The sequence below is a fragment of the Macrobrachium nipponense genome, chromosome 19, assembly GCF_015104395.2.
Source record: "Macrobrachium nipponense isolate FS-2020 chromosome 19, ASM1510439v2, whole genome shotgun sequence".
Lineage (NCBI taxonomy): Eukaryota > Metazoa > Arthropoda > Malacostraca > Decapoda > Palaemonidae > Macrobrachium > Macrobrachium nipponense.
This window is the reverse complement of record NC_061088.1, coordinates 26,486,046-26,513,868: the sequence shown is the minus strand read 5'-3', so window position 1 is coordinate 26,513,868 and position 27,823 is coordinate 26,486,046. Positions and strand designations below refer to the sequence as shown.

Genomic DNA, 27,823 nt, shown 5'->3' with positions numbered 1-27,823 from the left:
ATCCCCACAAAGGCTCATTTAAGGCCAAGCAAGATGATACGCCATTTTTGTTTCGCTGTTGCGCAGGCGCTCAGCGTGCTCTTGAATTTTTTGCTTGTTTTATATGAGGTACTGTGATTTTTATCTTTATTCTTAACTTCACTGAATAATTAACTGGTTGACGCTGGTATTTTTAGCTTTCTTGAAATGCGGTTTACCATAATCTTGGAGTTTATTAACTGACTTAGTTTTACTATTGATGCCAGAGAGTATTCGTGTGTAGCATTGAAGTAATTAAATCGGCCTATTTCTGTATCAAATCATTACAGTAAGTTCGTTATAGGATGTAGTTTTAACTATTTGTTTATTTATTACTTACACCATTCCTGCAGAATTATAACGTGAATTCTATTCAAACTGACAATACGCAAAGTTGTACTCCCATCATAATTCGGTCTGTTTGGCTAAGCGATGCCTTTAGCTTCTGGATAACGAATTATAAAACTTTGTTCAGCTTCCATTTGGGTTATTTTAAAGGTCTCCGGTTTGAATCCTTCATCGATTGTAGCCTCTGAGTATGAGCGATGCAATGTCTAACTTAAGTGTCTAACTAAGTAAAACTTATTACTGTATCTCGTACATCACAAAATTCAGTTGACCGTGAAAATGATTTAATCTTTAAAGTATTCAAGTGTTTGAATAGATGATAGCTAACTATAGAATATTTGTTATTATTATCTCCTTCCCCTGTGGCAAAACATATTGCGAAAAATATTGTGTAAGCGCACTTGATACGACACAACAAGTGAATATACGAGACTACGGGCAAGCAGCTAATCATGCTTCTGTAATTATTGCTATGTAAAACAGACAGTGAGTAGCTTACCTGTCAGTTCAGCTGCAGCATTTAGCCCTCCAGGGATCACCAACCTGCGGCCCTAGGGTCGCATGCGGCCCTTAATGACGGTCAGTGCGGCCCTCAGAGCAATGGAAAATTGGTATCAGATATGTTTACTGAGGTGAAAGCATTCGTAAATAAACTAGATATTTTTATGAAACAGTTCAGTGATGAAAACCCTATACATTTTCCCTGTTGTAAAGAGTTGCAGAATGCGTAAAGAAATACTTCAACTGCCTCAAAAGAAAATGTACCAAGGAAATAACTAAAAGAAGAATTTGTAAATGGATTCAAGGACTTCCATGATCATAAGCGGGAAATTCAAATGTTTCAAAACCCTTTTAGTGTATCGCCAGAAGAAAGTCCAGGAATTTATCAAATGGAAATAATTGATTTGCAAGCCAATGAAGCACTGAAAACCACGTTCAAGACGATAGCCTTACAGAATTTTATTCCTGTCTACCTGAAGAATATTTTGATTTTAAAAAGTTTGCTGTTGGTATGTTTTCAGTTTTTGGTCGGACCAACATATATCTGAGAGCAAACATCTTCAAAAATGAGACTAGGAAAATCGAAACAGCTCTAGGCTTACTGATGAGCATCTTCACCAAATTTTGAGGCTTTCTGTTACAAATGTTGAAATAGATATTGCTAAGCTTGCAAATAAGAACACCCTGCAAATTATTCATAATTATATTTTTGGCATATTGTTTCATTTTGTTCCCGTTGTCAATTTTAATTTATAAATAATTTATAAATGAATATATCACGAGTCAAGATAAACAATGATAATTATTTAAAGTAACAGAAAATATAAAAAAAATATCGTCACGAGTTAAGATAAACAATGATAATTATTTAAAGTAATAGAAAATATAAAAAAAAATATCGTCACGAGTTAAGATAAACAATGATAATTATTTAAAGTAACAGAAAAAAAATATCGTCACGAGTTAAGATAAACAATGTTAATTATTTAAAGTAACAGAAAATAAAAAAAAAAAATATCGTCACGAGTTAAGATAAACAATGATAATTATTTAACGTAACAGACAATATAACAAAAAAAAAATATCTTCACGAGTCAAGATAAACAATGATAGTTCTGATACCAACAGGAAAAAGAAACTTTTAACTATCAGAGCACTAATCTGAAGACATCAGAAATGGCGGAGGCCGCAGAGTAGACCTGCGGTCGAAACGCATTTTGCGGTCTCAAAGTCTCCTGACCTCCGCTTGCGGTCAGGTCACGTTTACTGAGTGACTATGCCAAGAAGATTGACCTTGGAAATAATGTTGCTCTTTTCGCAGTGGAACTGATATCGCCAACGGGATACCCAAGTGGGTATCTCCTTTTAAGGGCATCTGTGAGTCATCGATATTTGGCTTTGTAATGAGGACTGCAAACCGCTCAGGTTTTATTTATTTGTTTATTTATTTATTTTTACGTTCTGTCTTATTTTTTGCTTTTAGGTCAGTTACAAAATTCTTGTATTTTTGGAGGAGATTAAGTTTTCGTCTACTTGGTTACTTCGATGCTTATCGTTGATATTTACGTAATCCTTGTAATAAGTAGAGTAGTTAGGAGTCTTAACTTATCGATAATGAATAGGATTGGTAGGCGCCTTAGTAAAAGTATTAAATTTCAAATTGTGCAATTTTTTTACAGTAATTATATCTCTTGTTATAAATGCCTGCAATGATTGTTATATTTGATATTTATTATTATTATTATTATTATTATTATTATTATTATTATTATTATTATTATTATTATTATTATTATTATTAACCACTAGCAATCCTAGTTGGAAGGTAGAATCCTACAAGCCCAAGGACCCTAGCAATTAAGGTATCCTCATCAGGAGATAAAAACCTAAAAGTTATAAACTAAAAGACAATTGACAAATAAAAGCTAAGAAACCTTACATATAAAAACAAATACATAATTAGTTGAATAAACAAATAAAATGTGAAGTGAGACTCGTTCCTTCCTGCGCAAAGAAATATGTATATTTAAAAATTAAAATTGCGTCAAGTTTGAACTTCTGAAACTCCAACGATTCAACTGCATAATTTTTAAAAAAATTCATAATTTGCTCTTAGCAGGAACAAAACCGTGTGGCATTGAACCTCGTGTAAAAAATGTGATAGTTAGAAAACTGGGTACTAGTGGTACTTAGTATATTCGTGGGAGACCTGAATTCTGAGGACTGTCAGAGTTATAAAAAAGAAAAAAAAATACAGGATGAGCAATGAGCTAATTGAACGGCGGCGCCAGAGAATAATGCAAATATGTGCGGTAGGAAATTTTATACAACTCAAGTTTTTATCCAGTAAATTAAAGATGCGAGTCAGCTGCTGAAGACCAAACAGGGAACAATATTTAATACCTGACAGAATAAAAAGAACAGAAACTTCACCTCAGGGTAGAAATTGCGAAAGCTTTTCTTTGGCGTCGTTTGTTTTATGCAGTCGAAGATTAGATATGATTTTCGCAAATGAATTTGTAGAATCAAAAAGGACACCTAGAATTTTAGATGAGTTGCATATATAGATACAGAAAACACTGTAAATGAGAATTTGAGGTATGTTAGGGTCAAATATCCCTATAATTTGCACTATGCATTTAATTTAGATAAATCTCTGTTAGGAATTTCAGCAATCAAATGGCCAAACTGAAGATAAGGTATTGGTACTAAAAGAGTATAGCTTCATCTGCATATGCAACTAGCTTGTTTTTAGGATTGTAGTCACATATTTGTCATATATGATCTAAAGATTAATTTGTTAAGAACACTACCGTAAGAGACACCAGAGATCAAATTCCTGTAGTCACTATAGTGCTCATTAAGAACCAATCTTTGCGGTAAATCAGTTAATTCTTCAAAATAATTCTAAGTAAGGATCCACCGGCTCCCAGCTGTCGAAGTTAGGAAACATAATTAAAAGCAGCTCTAAAGTCACGACAAATCATACAAACTTCATTCACGACCAGAATCTTGTGACTTCTGTACAACACTGGAAATTGGAAAAAGGGTATCCTATGTACCCAGGCCTAGAAACGAGACTATATACTAGGGTACAGAGACGTTCAGCATGCTAATTATATGCAGGGTCAGGTATCTTAAGATAGCAATCACATTTAGGCTGTAAGGTGTCCCAAGACAGTAATTATATACATGGTTGTTTTACGTGTCGTGAAGTTATGATTATATTACTTAATAGGATTGCAAGTGCGTTACGGTGCCACAGTGTAATAAATTTAGGCATTAAGATAATTTTAATGATAACCATTTGATAAAATTATAAAGTCTATAAACTATTAAATTTTAAACTGTTCATTTTTTTTTGGTTTATATTTCGTTTCTTGGTAAGAGGTATCACTTATCTAGAACCAAAGTATTTGAATCTTGTTTTATATACAATGAAAGCACAGGACTGCAAATTCAGACAGTCAAGTAAATAAGTCGAGATGTCGTCGCGTGAAATTGTTTCAATTGTATTTGCTTTGTTTTTGTATTCCATACTGTGAATAGTTATTATTATTATTATTATTATTATTATTCGTTCCAATATAAAAGTACAAAAACCATAATCTCAAGAGACTAAAATCACACCATTTCCCAAGCGACTCTGCTCAATACGCGAGAAACAGTGGCCCTCCTTGTGTCCCTCCCATTTTCAAGAGGAGTCTTTGTGGCGGGGAGTTGGGGATTTAGCGGAGTAGCGTATCCCCTTTTCCCCTCCTCTTCATCACCATAATCCTCACCACCCGCCCCCAACCCTCCAGCGAGGTCCTCCCCAACCTCGCCCCTCGGGATGCCGGTGGACGTGTCACTCAGAACTGGATCCCTGTCTCTATAAAGCCTCTTTATGCTTCTCTCGCGTGACGTGAGGCTGCTTCGATATCTGCAGCATCCTCTCATCCCGCGTGGCGTGTGTTGGGATGAGAGAGAGAGAGAGAGAGAGAGAGAGAGAGAGAGAGAGAGGCGGGGTTTCATATCTCCAGTTGCCTTATCAAGCGGGATGTGTTTGCTTGGTGTTTACGAATGTGGCGCTTCTGGACGAACAATGCCAGTTGTAGTTATTGAGAAGAAAATATGCAGCAGGAGTTGTTCAGTAGATAGCAGAGCTGTCGGTCGTCAGCAGTCAGAAGGCTGGTGGTGGTTAAGCAGATAAAAAAAACACGAAGAAAAAATCTAAAACGTCCGTATTGACTTAGGTCACGTTAATCATTTTTTTTTTACTGGTGCAGTGACATTATAATTCTGTATCTAGAAATTGCCTAGCCTCCGTCAGATTTTCTTTTTAATGTATCTCGCAATTAGTGTGAAATGTTGATTTTTTCTATTTAAAGAAATTCAGCAGAGATATAATTTAAGTCATTATCTTGATACATGATTCTGAAAAATTTTATCTTACACTTCTATCGATGAAAAGACCACCATGAGGCAGTTATTAGTTTTCTATTTTGGGGGCTGAACGACGTTCAAATGCATGTGGGTGTGATCAAAGCAATTTGCATTGATACTAGATATTAAGGTTTTTTCATTTGCTGATGTAAGTAAAAGTTTATATGTTTGTCATAAGTTAAAGCGATTATGTTGCCATCTTTGTTCGTTTGTGTAGTAATATATTATTATAAGGAGTGGCCTATTTCAGGAATTTTATTGTTTGAGTGAAAATGGTTCGTTGTATATATGTTTTAATGTTACACCAGTTATTTACACTTGCTTCCATTTGCTTCTATGCAGGAGAGTACTATTTTTCATAACAGATACTTTTACTTAATTGCTATGTACTTATAAATTATTGCCATTGACCCGGTGTAACAGATCACCTTATCACCTTTCTAATTTAACAACCTTATTGTATTGCACATTTATGACAGAAAATCTGCCAAACTTGCTCTGAGACAAAACTGTGTTTTATTGTATTCCGCCATTATGGCAGAAAATGTCGAAATTGTTCTGAGATAAAACTGTGTTCTAGTTTCTTTGTAGAAAAAACAAACTGTGTCACACTGTCATAATAGAAAATGCGTTAAAAAATCTTTCCAAGCTCAGCTACGTTAAATACAGAGTATAAAATGCCTTAACGACGATTTTTTTTTACTTTTCCAGCGTGATGGAGTACTTGCCAGTGGTGACGCGCCCCCTGCAGGACGTCCGCTGCTGTGACGGAGACTCTGTCACCCTAGAAGCCCTCGTTGAAGCTCCTAAGAGCTCCATCATCCGTTGGGAGAAACAGGGCAAGGTGAGGGATCATTTCAAGGTTTGAGTGACTTCAGAAATCGTCAATGGCTTTTAAAACTTTCAAAAGTACCATTGACTCTACTGATTATCGTGGTGCACTGTAGGCATTGTTCAAGGTCCTTTGCAGCGTGCCTTCGGCCCCTAGCTGCAACTCCTTTTGTTCCTTTTACTATACATCCTTTCATATTTTCTTTCTTCCATCTTATATTCCACCCTCTCCGAACAATTGATTCATAATGCAACTGCGAGATTTTCCTCCTGTTGCACCTTTCAAACTTTTACTCACAATGTCTGTTTCAGCGTAGACCTTTGGCCTGAATTCTATATTCAATTCAATTCTAACTATTGTCAGGAGTTTTACAGAGGCTCAGGAACAGACTTTAAAGATTCACATAATTAAATCGCTTCATTAATAAGAAAAGTTCAAATGATTGTTCAGAATCTACAAAAGCTTGGCCACTGACAGAATAGCAGGGGATTGTTTATAAATCGACAGGAGTTCTGATTGTTGTTCAGAAGTAAAATAGAAAAAATAAAATTTTGGTGTAAGTTGGTGTTTCGTTTTTTTTTTTTTTTTTTTTTTTTTTGCGTTCTCAGATTTAGACAGAAGTTTAGAATGTAGACAGAGGCATTGGTGGATGTTCAAATTTCATTAAGACACATAAAAATCGTTTGGGAGTAGACAGATGTTTTGATGATTATTCTTGTTTCTACAGAAACCCGTTTATCGTAGGTCACCGAGAAAGCAGGATTTCTTTTGAATTGTTCAGATGTTCCAAGTATTATTGAAAATTTCTTGCGCCATTCATAATAGCAGCTCTCTCTCTCTCTCTCTCTCTCTCTCTCTCTCTCTCTCTCTCTCTCGGAACAAACATTGCATTTCTCTCTCGATCTTTTATTTATTTATTTATTTACTTATTTTTGCACTGTGTTTTGCTGTCTGTTTACATATCTTTTCCTGTCAAACTGTTGGCCTGTCTTGAATATCTGCCGTTTTAAACGACCTCCATGAGCGAGCTGAATTGTTTTGTGTGAGCACTGAATAATAATAAAATAATAAATTCATCTGCTGCGTCTTAAGCACCAATTAGTGCCAATGAAGACGTTATCTGTAATGCAGTTATCTGTGATTGGCAACTCCTCTAGATTAGTGCTGCATGAAAAGTGCTCAATACCTGATACTCGGGAACTAGTAATGAAACCACTTGTTAGATGTTTTTTTAAATTTGCAATCACCCCAAGGATCAGGTCTTTCCTTTTAGAGAGATAAAGAGTCTATTAATGCCGGTACGCGGAGCCTCGTTAAAGTATCCCTTGATGATTCATTGTGACGCTCGTGAGGATTGCCAAGGCGAAGATGTTCAAAGCTCCAAGAGTGGATCTTGAAGGCCTCTGCATGGTGTGTCTTATGGTGTCTGAGTTTCTTATATTAAATGATTTCGGTTTTGTGATTAAAATAAGTTGATATTAGCCGCTCATTTCTTTGAAAACGTCAAATTAACAGCTGCTGTCAGAATTTACATGCTTTGTATTGTTTGGTTTATCTCAACAAATCATTACCTCTGTGAAATTGAGTGATTTGTTATTAAACTCTTGTTTATTAGAGGTCATAATTATGCCTTTGTGTGAGGGCTATGTAAATTATTTGTTTAGTGGAATGTGATAATTATTAATTATTTTGTAAACTGGTGATGTCTGTGAAACTGAGAAAACCCGTTGATATTGATTATTTCTTTAACAGCGTTCTCATATATTTTAAACTTTGCATATAATATCATCCGAGTAATTTACGAAGAAATTTTTTTTCTTTTGGTAAAAGAAGCTTCTGAATTAGAGCCAACGTAGATAATTGATTTTGTAAAATTAGTCATTTATTTATCTAAGTGATCTGTTTTAAGTATTTTTTTTTTTAAGAAAATGCTAAGCAATTTTTATATTTATTTCGAACGTTTTCGTAAAATTTATGTCTTGCTATCTCATTTACAAATTGAGTATATTTTTCTTCTTCTCCGTTCGCTCTTACATGAACCTTGACGAAGAATTTCATTTATCCGATTCAGGCAGAGAATTTCATAATACCTACGTAAATGACAGCTTTCGTTAACAGATTTGCCATTCAACTTCCTTTGCGTAAGACGTATGACCCTATTCACAGCCAGCAAAGGAAGATTTATGCCTCGAAATAAAGATAACCGGCGGAGCATGGGTCATAAATATGCAGTTAAAAGATGAATTCAGTTAAAGGTACTTCCCCCCGTCGGTAACTGATAATTACCCCTGATTTATGACCCGAGAACAATGCTCAGATTAGCGGATGCACATTAGTGAACAAAACGCATTAGCCAACTGGAAGTTATAGACAGAAATGAACGAAGAATCAAGTCAGAGTTCTTTTGGAATAATTGCATTGAAAATCGAATTCATTTAAAGCATCTTTGCAGGAAATCGTAACATTTTTAGAAGTCGTGTAGTGATTGATAATTATATTTTGTGTGTATGTATATGTATATGTATATATATATATATATATATATATATATATATATATATATATATATATATATATATATATACATATACTATATATATACATATACATGTATATATATATATATATATATATATATATATATATATATATATATATATATATTGCGTATTTTAGAATGGTGTATTTCCGTATGTACTTATTTTATTCATATTTTGATTGTACCTGTGTATCGCGATGTTTTACCCAATGTTCTTTTAAAATAAATTATTCTGCTTTTTGTGCGCCTAATTTTATTAATAAAGTCAGCGATTGCAAGTCTGTTGTATGTAATTAGTACTTTCCCCTATTTCTTCATTATTTATTTTGAAATTATACTCTGTGTCTGCATGTATTTCTTGGCCTGCATAGTTAACGGCGGCTACGTATTGGTTATAAATGACACTATTATTAACCGTAATAATCATTGTTTTCCCCAGGTCCTGAAACTTGGCGGTGACATCGAGAGCGAGTGGGACGGGTCCCGAGTCCGACTCAAGATCCGGGAGGTGTACCCTGAGGACGAGGGCGAGTACTCTTGCATCATCTTCAACGACATGGGCAAAGCTGTGACCTCAGCCACACTCATCGTCGAGAGTGAGTGTTACGGAGTCGTCCTTGTGTCAGCACCGAGTTCCGTAAAAATACCTTTTCGTGTTTACAAATGGATTCTGGTGCTTTTTCATTTTTGGAAAACATTCTTTTAGTTTTGGAATTTGACTGATAAATCATAATTATTGAAGTGTTATTCTGTATGAAAACTGAATTATGAAACTGAAACTTTTTTTTTGTTTTTTTAATAGAAAATATGAATTTTGAGAAACTGTTCTTTCTGAGTTAAATATGAGTCATTGAACAAATTTTTTAATGAATGCTCCAATTTGTCTTTCAGTGTTTAACCTTTTATTCTTATACTTTGCATAGTTGAACACAATGTGAGCTGAAGTCGTGCGAGTTGTGTGCATGTAGATACTTAACTACAACGATCATGCGATATTAGGAGCTATATATGTATATTGAATGACTTGATATATATATATATATGTGTGTGTGTGTGTGTGTGTGTGTGTATTATGTATGTATGTATGTGTATATGTGTGTGTGTTTGTGTGTACGTAATTTTTAACGAATATGGATATGAATAACACTACTTATCGTAATACATTCATTTTCCCACATTCAATTAATTAAATCATAATCATGCGATTAAAGTACCACTTTTTAATCTTTAATTTAGATACTGGGAAGATGATTTTAACCACTGAATTATCAGTATCTTATTGCATTTCAATTTCGTTATCGTGAACCCTACAACAAAATATGCATTAGGTAGGCCATTTTATGTTAAACGATAAGTTAGTTTTATCTTTGTTTTATTCTCTTGTTAAATTGCATTTCTTTTTATCACCAGTGGCTGATGACAAAGAAAACGATGTGACAGTGCAAATGGAGCATCGTCCTGATTTATCCAGAAGAACAACACCATCAAGAACTAACACTCCTTCCAGGTGGTCGAGGTCACCCTCCGTCAATTTCCAACGTAAGTGAATTTGCTTTAGTTTTCGCTTCATATTTCTTCGTTTTCTATAGCCGTGTTTTCTAGGGGTTAGTGGTTTTCTTTTATGAAGAATGGTAAACTTACGTAAAATTGGGCCTTCAAGCACTTTTTATTTTTATGTAGTATATATGTTTGTTAGGCAAAACATTTTATGATAGCTAAGCTTCAATGTCTGTGTATGGTAATTTTTAACGTACATGATGCTGCTGATTCGTGTATAATGGTACAGTAATTCATGTCTATATCTATGTCCATGTTTAGTTTCGTAAAAGAAATCGGTGTCTAAATGTTCCATGTGGCTTAAGGATGCTAACAGGTTTCCTCTGTTTACTGTTTATTATTTATATGTAGCCTTGGCCAAAGATTACTTCACACACTGTAATACATTTAAATTTGCGTATATTTACGACTTCGTAGTGTTTCCCTCGACATTAGCATAAAAATGAAAATTCCGTCCTAGATAACTTAACGTACATAATAAAAAAAATAAATAAGCGTGAATTAAGTGCAGCTGTTACTCTGTGGTAGTTAACTTTTACATTATTAAAAAATGTATTTCTGTTAATAGCTAAATGAGTTTTGTTCAACCATATATGATACCGAGCCGAGGTAGGCAATTTGGCTGTCTTATCATATGAGGCCAGTGTTAGTGCTTTTAGAGCAACTATTAAAATTGTAAAGAGACCGTCACAGAGCAAATTGGAAAGCGAACCGATTTGAAGATCGCATCCAAGTCAATCGTTTTTTCCATTTGGATAGTTAATTTGTAAACCTGTCTATATTATAAGTCAAATTTTACTTGCATGAATAGGCACCTGGCTATCATATAAGTGAACAATGCCACTTCCACAAAGGGTGTCATTAGTATTCATCAGGAGAGATGACTAACAACACTGGGGATCTTGCAGGTGAAGGAAGTGCTCACTCATGGGCTGGTGTTGGCTGGCGGGAACCGTCTGTCAGTGTGCCTCACTGGCGCCCTCTTTCTAGGGGGTCCTCTCCGCTTCTGCTAGGTTAGATTTGCGCCCCCCCCCCCCCACCCCCCCTTTCCTTAACATCACCCCGTCAGTTTTTGCATTTTCCCCTCTCCCCCGACGTGTGTGAGAAAATAATTAACTATTAAATGATTTTTAAAACTACTGATTTCTTTTTTTTAACGAGTGGTAAATAACGGACTAAATTATTCTCTCTTTTTTTCTAATTGAAGTTTTTAATGGTTTCTGAACTGGCGTGGATTTTAATCCCCTTCTAATCAGCCTCAATTTCAATTTCCTACTCAGACTCTCATTGCTTTCCAAGATGATACTGATAGAATGTAAAGGCATTTCCTATAAAATGTGACCAAAGATGACTATAATAGAAATTAAATTAGAAAATTATTTTTTCTTAGCCTTCAGATAAGGTAGTAAACTTCAATAAAGTCGAGTATTTTCCTACATTTCAATTATGCTGAGAACTTAGTTATAACAACCCAATTCATCCTTATATATTGATTTTCTGGTCTTGGATAAGTCACTTCATAAATAAGGATGGAAGTTGATAAATATCTTCCCAGCAATGCATTGCGTTACTCTCTCTCTCTCTCTGTCTCTCTCTCTCTCTCTCTCTCTCTCTCTCTCCGTATGTGTGTGTGATAGTGCGCAGTTGTTCTCTTTGTGTGCTCATAGGTTATCGTTAACACATTCTTAGATTATATTTCTTAAGAATCTTTCTTGTCTTCAGCCTCAGCATTTTGATACAATGAAATTTTCAAGGCTGCCTTCATCTCTTATCTAGAGGCGTTACCCAGATGTAGTAAATAACTAATTATGTAAATAATGTGAGGTGGAATGGGCTTGTAATTATTACTGACCATATAGTGATATGGATTTTTGTTTGTTTGTGTGATTCTTAATATTAATCAACTTCATTTACTACGACATAAAATTCGTGAAAATTAAATGTTTTTGAGACCATGGCAGGCAATGATGCAAAGTTAGTATTTTCATTAATTGCCTAGTATAGAGCAATTGCAAATCAAGGTAGGTAATCAGCAACGACTGTGCAGTAATATGGTGTATTTTTTGTAGTTAATTTACAGAATATATGTACCCTATTATTTAGATGTAATGGTTTCATTGAATAGGACAGCACACTATCACTGATGTCCCGTCCGTTCAAATATTAATTAGCACCTGTGCTGGCTATTATTTGATACCGAGGTTTACAAATGTTTTTTTTTTATATCGAGCGCTATAGTGAGCTGTATAGTATATTTGAATAATTTTTATATCGGATTGAATTCCCGAGTTTTTTTATTTATTTATTTATTTATTCATTGAAGGCACTGTTTTTAGTGAACAACGTTTTGTTTGTGTATAAAAAAAAGAAATACCACGTACGAATTTGTAGCTTACTTAATCATGTTACAATACTTCTTTACAGCTTTAATATTTCAAGCACACGGATAATACAGTCTCGCTCATTTTTCTTTTAATCGAATTCTAAACTCTCGAAAATTTCAGTAATCGAAAGTGAACTCAGATGACGTCATCACGTGTAAACAAACACTCTTTAACGTGACCGGCTGCGCTGCCAATAGGTTCACGTCAGATTCTCCTCTTATACAATTTGTGTTACATTACAGTATCGTGTTTCGAACTATGTGAAACTCTTGCACTGATCGGTACTGTTTAGTCTCATGAAGATTGTCGAGTAACATTTTCATATTTAATTCCTCTATTGATATATATATATAATTATATATATTATAATATTAATATATATTATATATAGTATATAATATTATATATATATGTATAATATATATATATGTATCGTATGTATATAGGTAAAAATTTTGACTTGTGTAAATTTTCTTATAACAGAATTCCATCTTATAAAAGGAGCTCATAAAAACACCAAAATAAAGAGAGAAATGCTATATTTCAGAGACTGCTGTCTCCCTCTTCATCTACCTGAAGAGGGAGACAGCAGTCTCTGAAATATAGTATTTCTCTCTCTGTGTTTTGGTGTTTTTTTTTTTTATGGGCTCCTTTTATTATATATATACATAATATATATATAATATATAATATTAATATATATATATAATAATAATATAATTATATACGTATATAGTGTGTGTGTGTATATGATCTCATTTTGTAGCCGTTTAATCGGCTTAAATAGAAATCCTAAAGACTTGCAAGAAATCTTGAAAAGAGAGAGAGAGAGAGAGAGAGATCGGGGCTCCTCCTCCCAGCCCTATTTTGTCTCAAAGCTGATTACATTCGGTATTGACGTTACGCACACGCCGATGTGCAGCGCAGTGATTTTATCAATTTTTCACGTTGCAAGCTAAATAAAGATAAGAAGAAGTAAATAAAATAAACTGTTATGTACTTACAGTGAAGGGAATTCTTACAAATGTTATTAATCCACTGAAAGCAAGTGAACGTCATCTTCGAATACCTTACCATGATGTCTCTAGGTGGAAGATTTTGAGATGAGTTGGGGGTTGGAGGGTGACTGGCTTAGTAGGAAGTAGTCTTGTTTTGGGGGGTGGGTGGGGAATGGAGAGCAGATTTAGTTGAAGATGAGATTGGAGATAGTTCATGCCTCGTCTCTCCGAGAAGCACGTTGCAATGAAACCTTGGAAATGAGCTTTTGGGGGAGGGGACGAAGGCAGAGAGACAGCCTAGTGTTTTTCCAAGCGTTCAGTGTCTCGTGATTGGTGCAGCGTGCTTGAGCTGGTATTTTTTGTGCGAAGTTTTTTCAGGAGATATAAACGAAAGAACACAGTTTTGTGAAAGAATAAGAATATCAAGTTATATTTGTGTGAGAGTGAATAATACGTATAAATAACATCTAAAAGAATAAGAATATCAAGTCATAATTGTGAGAGCGAATATTATATAATTATATATATAATAGAATTTATTGGTTACCCTTACCATAGGTACTTATATGTATTAGTTTCAGTTACCGATTTCTTCACACATTACACATTGTGCAAGGGATCGATTCTTCTCTCAGGCAGTTGGGATTTCTTTATTTCTTACGCATTTCGGATTCAAGGTTTTTGAAGAAATCGAGAAGTTAAGAGGCACTGTGAATTGGAAAATTGCACGTGTTGTAAAGCCTGCGTTATATACTTCTTGAACAAGATTTTCCTTTCGTTTTACCCCTTCTAATAATAGGTTGGAAATTATTAGATTGTTTGTGCGGGCTAACCTTGAGAAACATTTGACGGTTATAGGAATAAATGCCATGGAAAAACTGTAGCAAAATTTAAAAAGTTATAGTGTCTTGACTGTGTTACATAATTCGTGATGCGCAGGCACTCGTGTTCTTGCACTTTTACTTGTTTACAATATATATATATATTATATATATATATATCTATATGATATATATTATATCTATATATAATATATTATCTTATAAATATAATTATATACATATAGTATATACATATGTGTATATGTATACTTTATATCTATAACTACGCAATGCACCTTCATAGGAGTTCTATCAACAGTGTGTCCACACCATCTACACATTCTGCTGCCCGCATCTCCATCGTACATTTACCAATCTCCTTCCTGGGGATTACCTCTCGACCCAGAACCTCTGCTTCTCCATATAGCAGATATTTTAAAGGTTTTATCTATCCTTGTCTTTCGAAGAATTGGAGATAATATACACACCATTCCTCAACTTTTCCTTTTCGGTTTTCTCGATGTGAACAATCCAAAGTTAAAGAACTTTTTGCTACAACAGTGACACATCTATATTCTCGCTCTTTCAGGTTCGTTTCCTCCATGTATACTAATGAAAACAGTTCGTCTTATCAGATCCATATTTTTATTTGTGTATGCAATCCACCTTCACTCCTCTATGGGAGCGTGGGCTGCACAATCCAGCATTCCCTTCCCTAGATACTCTTAATCTTTCAAACATTTTGCATCACTCCAGCCACGACTGTATTAAACAGCTATTGGGGCAATTATAAACTTTGGTCTAATACCTACTTTTACACCAAACCAGCCACTCTCTTGCCCGCATATCACAATAAAAGTTCTTTTTTTCTGTAAAGAAAAATAAAAAAAAAACTTTGTTTTTAAAATTAATTTGTTTCATGTGCTGTCTATCTATCTATCTATCTATCTATCTATCTATCTATCTATCTATCTATCTATCTATCTATCTATATCTATATATATAATATATATATATATATATATATATATATATATATATATACACATATATATAAATAGTTAAATATGTATATATATACGTTTTACGTACATACATACATATTTACATATATTATATAAAAACAGTTAAGGTATTAATGTGGCAATAATTTTTATGTTGATTTTCGCTTGAAAATAATTAAATAATATATATATATTTATATTATATATATATATAATATATATATAATATATATATATCTATACATACATATACATACATACATAATGCTTGATTTGCACTTAGAGTGGCCATTACTAATTAACGTGAGCTATATTAATCGTTGAAATCTTTAATTTTCATGACGCCTCTAGGATACATATATATGATGGTAAGCAAAAGTTTTCAGACTTTAATTTCAATTGCGTTTGTTATTTCATCAGTTTTTAAAAAAACTTAATTTTACCTGTATGCAGTTATGAAATTGAGCTTTTACGCGATCTATTTTACAACCAAATCTTATAATTGTTGTTTTTTTATGAATGAAATATCCCTGTATACTACATTGAAATATCCCTGTACTACATGTTATGAGTAACCTTAAGTTTTTTTTTTTTTTTTTTTTTTTTTGGGGGGGGTGGGGTTACTTCATTCCTGCTATGTACCACTGAAAGTCAAAATTTTTATGGATTGCATATTGCCATTTATATAGCATAAGATATTCTCAGCCGAAATTTTGTCTATTACTAGGTTAATATAACTTGATGGTTATGAATTAGAGGCATATACCAGTTTGAATTATTGTGGACTCTACAGCACAAACGTGATAAAAAAAAAGGCTATTTCTTTTGGCGTCTTATATTATTTTCCGTCGTTCCCTCAGCTCGCCGCTTCACTCCTGAGCCCAGCACCCGCTCGAAGAGCCGATCTCATCGGCCTAAGTTCTACTACATTCCTCACGACCGCATCGTTGAGGAAGGAGAGACGGTCAGCTTCCAGTGTGCTGTTAAAGGTACGTGCATGCAAACAGACATTCAGCGGAGTGAAACTTTGAAAATTTCCGTTGGTTTTCCCCGAAATACTCATTTGATCAGTATATTATTTGTGCGGGGAACCTTGAGTTAATGCAGCGATGTTTTTTTTGTTTTTTTTTGCCCGAAATACTTTTTATGGAGGCTACTCTACTCTGAGTAAAATAGAGATTGAGAAGTTAAAATTTTATGTCAAGATTAATTAATTCAAAGTGGTTTGTCTTGGTTCTAGTATTTCATTGGCTTGAATTCTGAACCGGTTCTTGATTAAAGTCCTTTTCATGTATGGCATCTTTATGAATATGAGCCGTACAACATCATCTATAACAGCGATTGTGTCACGTGTGATATTTGATTTTAAGGTTTTAGGTAATACTCAAAGAATCTTTTTTCCATACCAGGCAATCCAGTTCCACGAGCCAGTTGGGACAAGGATAATATGAAAATCCTGGAAGGAGGACGCATCAAATTCGAAGAGCGAGACGAAGTGAGGACCCTGGAGATTCCTAAGGTCACCCAGCAGGACGCCGGTCTCTACAGGGTCACCATCGAAAACGAACTAGGACGAGAGCAAGCCACAGCAAGACTAGATGTCATAAGTACGGACACCTATCTCTTTCTGTCTGTCTATCAGTCTCTGAGTAAAATACGAAAAGTAGATGAGTTCAGTCCCAGATATAAGTACCTCTCGCTTTCTCTCTGTAAGTTGTGCAGTAAAATGTTAAGTTTTCATTATTTGTAACTGCCATTTTATTAATACAACCTCCTCTCCTCCTCCTCCTTCACCAACAGAATCTTCAGGCAACAAGTACGCCGGTTACGTCAGAGCCTGGAACACCTCGCCCTTGACTGCGCCCCAGTTCGCTCGGCGTATGCCATCTACCCCCGTGAGTGAGGGCAGCCGACTGACCCTCAGGGCTGACTACCGAGGGTCGCCTCTGCCTAGAGCCAAGTGGTACAGGAACGGAGAGCTACTGCCCTTATGTGACGATTTCCCACAAACGTACAACGGCAGACAGGCCGTTCTCGAGGTCCCGGAGGTCACCACCGCCGACGCAGGAACCTACAGCTGCGTCTTGGAGAACGACGTCGGCAAAACGGAGTGCTCTTGCGAAGTAAGCTTCTTTTTCTTTTCTTTTTTTTCACATTTTTTTTTTAAGGTTCACCTTCGTTTCCGACCAATGTGAGGGCCGGTTTTTAAAGCCTATTTGACCAATTTGATCAAACTGGTCTCCGCGCCAAAGTTACCGTTTGAAGCCTTTTCCGTATTCTAAAAGGAATAAACCGCTACCGAAAACGTGAAATGAAGAATGATTAAGTATTATACCTCACATTATTATCCATATACTATATTCAAAGAAAATTTTCATTGGAAAAAATCTTCTTAATTTCCATAATTTTCTGATCGGGCCCCACAATTCCTAGCACCGCCTCTGCTGTTGTAAAGTCTAATGACTTTCATGTTTACAAATTTAACTTACTGAAGTGATAATTGTAATATTAAACCCTTGATTCCGTTCGGGAATGGGAAGGACGTGTAAGATGTGAATTTATTCCATTTTTTCATTTCCATCAATTGTGTGCATTTTATTACTCGCCTTAATAATTGCATTGATTTTGGAACTTTCTTCTTACTTTTAAATGGGAATGAAGAGTAAGATATGAATATACTTAAAACCATGAACTCGCAACTTTGAATGTACAGCATTTTTATGAATGACGACTGGTCCTTGCCTATTTTCTCAATAGGAAAAACGAGCCAAAGCGTTTCTTAAACAATCTATAAACTAGAAAGAAACTGCGTCAGACTATTTTCATGAAAGAGTGACCCAAAGAAACAGTAGTGCTTCTTTAGGGTCGTTGTTTGCATACCTGGGTATCTCAGATATCCAGCCAGTAGTACAGTTCTAACCTTGGTTCCAGCAGTGTTCGCCTCAGGAAGAGCAAATGCATTCAGTGTTCTTGCGATTGGCTGATAATATTGACCCATATGAATTTCAGTTGAGAACTCAATTTGGTTGTGATTTTAATGGCATTACTTGCATGTTGTGATTGGTCGGCTTAAAACAAGTGATTTAACAGTGTTATTCACGTCATAGATTGCATAAAAACCAATCGAAGGACCATTAATTTGTTATAAGCAAGTCAGCTGTGGTTTTAAACGGCGTTACTTATAAGTTATAGTGACAAATAAAAACATAGTAGTAGTTGCAGGAAACTACTTGATACCTGCAAGGATGAACGTTGTGTCCAATGAAGATGATAATAATGTGAGTTGTTAATTAGATAGATATCGATACTTTGCCTAGCTACAATTCATCTATAAGTTTTAACTAATTTCTGATCGAACTCGGTGTCAAGGATCATCGGGTATGTTCGTTGTAGTACGGAAGTAGTGAAGTTTTCAGCAATGAAAAGTTTGTTTTTTAGTCAATTTATCTATGATTTGTTTCAAGATATTACGTTGATGGAGTATACATTTGGAGTACGTCATTGTGTTACTTTATTGTATTTTATATTTTTTACGTAGGCCATAAAGTATTTTATATTTTTTACGTATGCTATTAAGTCTTCACGCAGTCAGTGTAGTTAACAAGTCATTATTAGTTTTAGCGTATTGATTGACACGGAGTAATTGCAGCCATTGATAATCCACCTTTTTGAACCTTCAGGTCATTGTTGAACACCGCAACGAGGCCGAAAACACTCCACCTTACATCATCCAAGGTCTGAAGGATCTGACAGTGTTGGATGGAGATGAAGTGCGACTCTCAATCCGAGTTGGAGGTAAGACTAAATCTCTCTCTCTCTCTCTCTCTCTCTCTCTCTCTCTCTCTCTCTCTCTCTCTCTCTCTCACACACAAACTGAATAGCCCTTGCATTTCAGAACTTGTGTATCAGCACGGTAGATCTAGGTAATAACTCCGCGTGGGGGATTTCTTTGGAAATTGCAGTTTCCTATGGTATTTCGGTTGCTTATTAAGAATTTACTGTTATTTGTGGGGGTCGACTGTAATCAACCCCCAGGGGCCAGTACTAAACACGGCGAATACATTGGACGCCCCAATCCCTAGTGGCTTTCGTATTCGCAGGACCGTTCCTTGCAGTCCGTGCAGAGTTATTGTCTAGAATTACCATAACCACTACAAGCCTTAAACAAAAAATTTCCATCTGTTCAGATTCTCTTATTTCCTGACGTAGTTATAGACTGTTCATGGCGATCGTATATTTGCTTATGTCGAGTTTGTTGGCTTTACCGATTTACCAAGATGCAGACTGCACTCAAGCAACCAGTGCAACGACCAAACACGTAGGGACATGATCCCGTCTTAGCACAAGATTGCCAAATATACAAAAACCTACCTCCAACCAACTTTGTAAAAACTGGCCCAGGCCGCAGAATTCACATGATAAATGAAAGTGTAGTTTTTTGTTGTTGTCCCGACTTTAATTTTTCCACCAAAGTGTTAGTCATTGAAAACAGTAAAAATTATTCTTTTTCGTCTTTAGTCAATTTAATTACGTGAAGGCTAGAAGTGGTTTGAGCTTCCCTTGTGTAGCATGCAAGTTCTTTGTAGAGGGCTAGTTATAATTACCTGCATAAAATTACTGCTCAAGTATAGTTTCAATAGTTTATCAAAAGTGCCTCGTTAAAAAAATATTTAATATTTCTATATGTACAAGTAGGCGAGTTTGGTTCCTGGAGGCAAAATTGCGGGGCAAATTCGTCAAGGGGTTATTACACTAGCAATCATGATAGCTTTTAAGATAATAGGGCGCCCCCTTTCTGGTGCCAAGTATACCTAAAATCTATAATCAATCAATCGATCTACCTTTCTGGTACCTGTTTCTGGTAGGTGCAACTTGACCGTTGTACAATTTTACATCTGTATTTCACAGTGGTTTCACGTATTCCAACTGGTTTTGCCACGTGCTATATAGATTTTTCATACTTTCTATAAAGTTACCGGTAATCATTTCTCCAAAGAAAGTTATCATAATGCGACCCCAGAAAATTCCAGTTTTTCATGGCAGAATTCACCTTGTTCATTTACTAACATTTGTCAATTTTCTTGTCCATCTCCCCTGCAGGGTCCTTGCCCTTGAAGGTTGTATGGGTGCGAAATGACCTTGAAATCAAGCCTAGCAAAGACTTCCGGTACGAGGAGGAAGGCAACGGAAGTTACTCCCTCTTCCTGAGGGACGTTTATCCTGACGACGCCGGGATCTACATCTGCGAGGCCTACAACATGCATGGAGAGGCTCACTCCTACTGCAAGATGACCGTACATGGTGAGTAACTCTCTCTCTCTCTCTCTCTCTCTCTCTCTCTCTGTTCCTCGTTGGACGAGTGATTTCGCGCTCGGCTACCAATCCGGTGGTCCGAAGTTCTATTCTCTGCTCGGCCAATGCGGAATCAGAGGAATTTATTTCTGGTGATAGAAATTCATTTCTCGATATAATGTGGTTCGGATCCCACAATAAGCTGTAGGTCCCGTTGCTAGGTAACTAATTGGTTCCCAGCCACGTAAAAATATCTAATCCTTCGGGTCAGCCCTAGGAGAGCTGTTAATCAGCTCAGTGGTCTGGTAAAACTAAGATATACTTAACTTATTTCTCTCTCTCTATCTCTCATATAGTAGTTTGAGACCATAGTTATTTTTAGGCTTTTATTGAATTCCCCCCAGGGATTAATTTTTACAAATGAAAGATGAACCTTGGATAAGGGTCAAGTTCAAATAAAGCACTTATCTACATTGCTTCTCCCTAGTTCTTAGTGACGTTGTTGATGATTCACGCTCTAAGAGCGGTGGACTTAGGAAAATTAGATATCACACGTATGTTCAAACCAGTTTTTATATAACAGACTTTTTCTGGTTGCATTACATGAATGCAACAAAGCAGAACGCCGATTGACTCATTTAACAGGTATCCGTTGTATCAAGTTTTAAAGGAGGAAAAATTGAGCGTTGGCATTTTATGTGGCAGCCATCGACTTTCTTTGGCGTTTGTTTATTGTATCAATTTTGTATAACAGTGTTGTATTCATTGCTTACTTTAATAGCTAATGGCACCAAATGTTCTAGAGTTTTTAGTTGTTAATTCAAAACCGTGTATGACTTGCATACGAATGTAATTTAGAAGCATATCGCTTACAACTAAGAGGGCAAGGCGTATAATTAGGGAGTGAGACGCTATCATTTTTCACTCTGTGTACTTGTACGTGAATGTCGTTTCAAAGCACTGTTCTGTATATTTCTATCATTAGTATTATGGATATTCTATAATAACTAGATTTAGTACCGTAATCATTAGTAATGAGGAGTGTATGGCAAAAAAAATTACGCATTCTGTTACCGTAATCTTAAGTGCTATAGACTACTTTTATTTGTGGAATTTTATCAATTATCTTGAGTCACGTGTGTTATGGATAGTCTTTTAATGTTGATGTTTTATCAGATAAAGGAAATCTTTCGTAGTTCCTTGAACTATTCATATCAGATCGGTTATCTCAATTTTATCTGCTCGGTCAAAGCATGATCTTGGCGCTGACGCTGTCACGCCAGTTTCTCCGAGACCATTGGTATTAACCCTTCAACTGTTGCCCATTTTCGAGTTCTTTATGGCCTCTTTTTGAGTAATGGAATAATGGCAGTTGGTAAGGAAAAATTGCTACACGTTAAATTGTATCATTTTAGCCTCCGATTCTTGAAATCTAGTGTCCGAAAGGTTAGATTTTTTCCTCGTGAAGCAACTGTGCCTTTTGAGTTGGTTTTGCATTTGTTATTATTATTACTATTAACTATTAATATTATTATTATACACTATCCTCGTCACATTAAACGTGATGGGGTGTACTGTTAGGTGAATATATGCTAATGCATAAAAACCATTACCAGTTACGTATAAGTGAATGTTGGGTGTTTGTGTCAAGCAAAAAATCCTCGTTGCTTTCGTGTATAGTTTGATGCTTTTAATTTTTGGGGGGTTTTCATTACGTTTTTTCTCATTTAGTTTGGCATAAGCCTTTTCTGTTTGTCATTTAGTTTGGCATAAGCCTTTTAAGTCATTTAGTTTGGCTTGAGCTTTTTTAGTTTGGCTTGAGCCTTTTTCGTCATTTAGTTTGGCATAAGCCTTTCTTGCCATTTAGTTTGGCAAAGCCTTTCTTGCCATTAATTTGGTATAAGCCTAATCTCATCCATAAATCTTGTTACTGCAGAAAGCAATGTTATTTGTGGAGGCATTGGCCCAAAAACTTTCATAAATTGTAACTAATGTCATATCTATCACGTTAATATCTGTCAAGAGCTGGTGAAGCCTTATCATGTTGACAAGATGGATGTATATTGTCGATAAATATTGAGCTTTTGTTGACTCACTGATATGATGAAGTTGTTTCTGGAGTAACATTGGGAATGTAAATGTCAGAGATGTGCTTCTATATCGCATTAGCAATTGCTCTTCAACACAAGCCCAACTTTACTAAAATCTTGTGTAAATTTAAATTGAGTTAAATGAACTTGTACTCATAGAATTATTGTACTCGTCGAATTATTGTTTTAGTTCCATAATAAAAAAATAATATACTTTCGAACCATAGAACTTACATAATTATGAGATGATACTTCTAGAATTTGTTTTAAATGTTAAACATATCTTAAATAGAAACAATGTTTAGTCTTTCAGATCAACAGATAAATTCTTTAATTTTATTTCTTGATTTTAAAATATTTCTCGATTTTTGCATGGTATGAGTTAACTCAAGTAAACTAACTTAATTTGACCTAAGTGGAGGGGGTTACCTTAGTTAACCCATAAAGCTTCAAGGGGATAGCGTAGGGCCACGGGATACTTTACAGTAACCTTTAAGATACCATGGCAATAACGGAGCATAAGTTGCTTCCTTAAAACTAAAAAAAAAAAATAATAATAAAAATAAAAAAATTCAATGTCATTGGGCAAAGTAAATCAGAAGTATTCGTTGTAACTTGTTACCCTCAGTTACAAATACGTAGTACTTTTCCCTTGATACAGCCATAAGTTGCTGCCATAAATTTACTCCCTGAAATTGGGTTGTAGAGAGATTGCATTGATAATTCCAATTTGGAAAAGGATTAATAATTTACTGTAGTAAACTGCATTTGCACAAAACTTTTGGTTTGAAAAGAATTCCACCCCGTGGAGTACAGCTCCTTATTTGGTCCCTTCAACACTGTTACAAATATGCGAGCTCGAGTGCTTGCGTGTCGGGTGATTTTTTTTCTTTTTATTTGTCATATTTTCCTGTCTGAATTATCATATTATAATCCGTGATTTAGTCTAGTATAAGCTATTGTATCGTTATCGTACCTACTATGGGAAGGTACTTTAGTTACCGTCATTGTGGATCAGTCTACCTGTAAGTCAAGTGGTTAACCAAACAGTTCAGTGGTGAGCGGGAAAATAACAGTTTCAGTACAGTCGTCATCTTTCTTTATATAAAGTACTGAAAACCAAGACTTTTCGTTTGCTTTGCTTTTAACGGAAGCACTTCATTTTAGTTTAAAACAAATCCCTGTCCCAACAACTGAACGAAGGACAAACCGAAAACGCGGGGAAGACTCAACGGAGGTAGATAGGAGGAAAATGGAGAAGGAAGACTTGGTGCTTCTCCATCCGCTGTAGTGGCCTCTGATTTATTGTTTAGCTTATCCTCTTATTCTGTGTCTCTCTCTCTTCTCTTCCTCTCGCAGATCCGCGTGCGGCCAAGTCGAGCGCTCCTTGTATTGTGGGTAATTTGACGCCCTTGGTAGTGGAAGAGGGATCCGCTGCCAGGTTCACCGTAGCTGTCCATGGCCACCCAGCTCCTACGCTCAGTTGGTTCCTCGACGGGCGCAAGTTGATGTCCACTCCTAGAGTTAAGGTAAGTTGGGCGTTGAGCGCTCATGTAGTTCCTGTTTCTCTCTCTCTCTCTCTCTCTCTCTCTTAGTTCCTCGTTGGACGAGTGGTTTTCGCGCTCGGCCACCAATCCGGTGGTCCGAAGTTCGACTCTCGGCCAACACGGATTCATGGGAATTCATTTCTGGTGATAGCAATTCATTTCTCGATATAACGTGGTTCGGATCCCACAATAAGCTGTAGGTCCCGTTGCTAGGTGACCAGTTGGTTCTTAGCCACGTAAAAATATCTAATACTTCGGGCCAGCCCTAGTTGAGCTGTTAATCAGCTCAGTGGTCTGGTTAAACAAAGATATACTTAACTCTCTCTCTCTCTCTCTCTCTCTCTCTCTCTCTCTCTCTGTGAATTAGTGTGAAAAACGGGATTAAGTATTACCATGAAGTCCCAGCATCATGATAAGCAAGTGCCCAAATGCTGAATTAAGTTAGGCGAACCCTCACCAGCTGAAAATCTACAAAAGTTACTCGGGTGTGTCGACGGACGAACAGTAGTTTATTGCGTAACTGTCGACTACATATAAGTGGAAAAGAAAGTTGATGTTGGTGATTGTCATTAAAGTTGTCAACCGATTTATTATAATTGCAGTCAGTGTCTTCATTATTCATACAATTTCTTCGCGTATTGTAATGAAATCTTAAAGATGATTTATCAGTAGGTAAATTTTGACGCGAGTGCTTAGAAAAAGCCATCCGTATTAAGGAGCGATAACTGTGAAGACCGTATTAAGATTTGAAACAAAAAAAAAGTCATGATGAACTAACCTAGTGCCTTGTGCGTAGATGCGATAAAGAATGGTCAAGATCTGTAGTGATCTACAAAACCTTCTAAGTGGTACCAACTCGGCTAATATAGTACGCGTTGTTACTTGACAGGAATCACAGCTGAAGAATATGGCGCAATGGTATGAAGAAAATTGAACATTCAGTGATATAAGTTTAGTTGTCAGTGTATCTACTATATACCTGAATAATGAGTGGCAAGTTTATGCCCCATTTAATATGTTGAAACGTTTGCTAAAACTCATTATTATAAATGTGCTGTTTATCTAAAGTCTGGTTATCTTCCCTCTTCTCATTTTGCTTTTCAAGTGTGCATCGCATCAAGTTGCCATTCCTTTAGGCATTGGCCTCAGAAAAGCGCTCGTATATCCTTTTAAGGGTTTAAAGTGCTTGCGTGTTTGTTTGCCAGGAATTAAGCGCTCCAAGCACTTTTCAGATAACCATTACGAAATTTTGGAGTGTTCGTTCACATACCAAGAAGATGAAGTTTATAATTATTACATTTTCTTACAAATATGTTTTCCTTTTCAATAAAGATTAGTATTATGGCACTGGAGGTGTTAAGTGTTTGTATTACTATAGATCCCGATTGGACCAGAAGCCCAATGCCCGTGGATAGCCCTGCTCTGAAGGGGATAAAAAACATACTTTCCTCGTGAAAAATGATTTATCAATCTTGTATTATGCCATATGTGATGTACCTAATGTATTTTCATTATAATTGTATCAAACGCGAATATTTCTCCAACCGTTACCTTGTAACATTAACAAACTGTTCAGGCAAACAGCAGGCATTAAAGATTTAAACGAACCGTTTTCTCCTTACTGCTTTTGCATAGACACGCGTTGGCTCGTTCGCGTCCCTTTGCCATATTCCGGCAAAGGGAGGAGTGATGGGAGGAGGAGGAGGAGGAGGTGGTCTTGAAGCTAGGCTGTAGAAGTGGGTTGCGCTTTCATAAGGAGTATCAGGTGGAGGTAAATAAAGAAACCTGAAGAGCTGCTTCAATAACATCGGAGAGATGTGGATGCTGTGCCGGGATTTCCTTTTTCTTCTTTTCTTGTCGTTTATCTTCTCGCTTCCTCCTCGTTAGTCGTCATTGGCCTTACCACTAGTGATGATTGTTAGAAATAAACAGGAGTAGTAACTATTGTTGTCGTTTTTAATGCACATGAAGCAACAGCATTGTATAATGATACATTCAACCTGCAATATCCGGCAAGGCGCAAACTATGGCTATAGTGTCAAGTGCTGAAGTACGCGTCCATAATCACTGGATCATGGTAGCAGGTCAAGTTACAATCTCATTAATGAAGAATTGTTATGTGGTTCACTACAGGGGAATATCATCTTCGTCTCAAGTACATTTGTGTGTGTGTGTGATATTTATGTACCAGATTGTGATAAGTTTACCTTAGTAATTTTGAACAAAATGCTCACGTGCTTCAAGTTAAGAACTGCATATATGTATGGTTAAGAAAAGTACAATATTCTGAAAATCTCAGGCCGTGAATTTCTATACCACGAACATTGATATATCACGTAATTTAAGCTGATTCTTTGCCACTTTTCCAGCCCTACCCATAGACCCTTTATCCCCAGTAATTACCACATTATTGTATTTAAAGCATGGTGAGTTAATATTATTCATCTAACTCCACAGGTGGAAGTAGATGAAGACGTTGGACCAGACGAAGGACACCAGCATACCCTCAGCATCGTCCATGCCCTCTCGACGGACTCTGGAGTCCTTTCTGTCGTGGCCTCCAACTGTCTTGGCACCGACTCGGCCTCGACTACACTCAAGGTGAGTCCCATTAAGAAAGAGTGATTTATAGAGAACGAAACTCCACCAAGAGCTACATATACCTAACTCAATCATAGGTGAAGTTCGTATAGAATGTCAAGTTAACGAAAGAGGGATCGTACTTAGTGGTGAACATCTCACACTGATAATAAAATAACTCGTGCACAGGAAGATGTGATTATGAATGGGTTAATGTACGATAAGTATCTTGTAAAATAGTAATTGGTGGTTTGGTCGACCCTTGGGAACGGCCAGTAAAAGTGGTTGTATATAAGACTTAATACTTTATTATTTTGTGATACCAAATGTAAGCAATGCGGTTTGCTTAACAAGTAAGAGCATAATCTACTGTTGATTTGGAATTCGGAGCAGCAACTCTTATGGTCTGTGCCCTGTAAACTAAGTGCCTGTACATATTGAAGGAGTATTCTTGTAATTGAAAACAATTACTATTAAGTAAATAGTGTATCACAATACTAGCCTGTATCGTAGAACCATAGACGTGGGAATAGTTTTGAAGAGAGGGATGAAAATTCAAGGCAGGTTAAGTTTTATACCGTTGGGAGTGTAGATGCTGAGAGACTAAGATTAAAGAAGAAGGCAGAGCGACTGGAAACCGAAGCGACGCAGCAATTCTCACTCAAAGTAAAGTTATTCTTTCTATGTGACCTTCATTTGCCCGGGGGTCAAATAGAAAGGCTAGCACGCTTCGCAGTTAGTGATAATAGTTGCAAATCATTGTCTAAGAAGTGCGGAGCAGCGAATTTTTTCCACAGTCAAGAACTCAAGGTCAGCCAAAGCAAATCCATCACAGGAATTAAAAAAAAAAACTACTTGACTATCAAGGACCCTTACCATGAACTGTT

The 27,823-nt window shown here is 36.1% G+C and overlaps 1 protein-coding gene across 5 annotated transcripts in view; it reads left to right on the top strand.

The window, feature by feature from the left end:
- Positions 1 to 27,823, top strand: part of LOC135215357 (myosin light chain kinase, smooth muscle-like) — a 473,102-nt gene that overhangs the window by 427,947 nt on the left and 17,332 nt on the right. For 4 of the 5 annotated variants that reach the window (XM_064249925.1, XM_064249931.1, XM_064249920.1 and 1 more), the window contains 11 exons: positions 6,004 to 6,136; positions 9,103 to 9,259; positions 10,074 to 10,202; positions 11,129 to 11,233; positions 16,288 to 16,416; positions 16,837 to 17,034; positions 17,228 to 17,550; positions 19,108 to 19,222; positions 20,528 to 20,728; positions 24,169 to 24,338; positions 26,814 to 26,957. In XM_064249925.1, coding sequence (XP_064105995.1) covers positions 6,004 to 6,136; positions 9,103 to 9,259; positions 10,074 to 10,202; positions 11,129 to 11,233; positions 16,288 to 16,416; positions 16,837 to 17,034; positions 17,228 to 17,550; positions 19,108 to 19,222; positions 20,528 to 20,728; positions 24,169 to 24,338; positions 26,814 to 26,957 — 1,804 coding nt within the window. The remainder of the gene's footprint in view (positions 1 to 6,003; positions 6,137 to 9,102; positions 9,260 to 10,073; positions 10,203 to 11,128; positions 11,234 to 16,287; positions 16,417 to 16,836; positions 17,035 to 17,227; positions 17,551 to 19,107; positions 19,223 to 20,527; positions 20,729 to 24,168; positions 24,339 to 26,813; positions 26,958 to 27,823) is intronic. The other variant, XM_064249941.1, reaches the window with a different exon arrangement.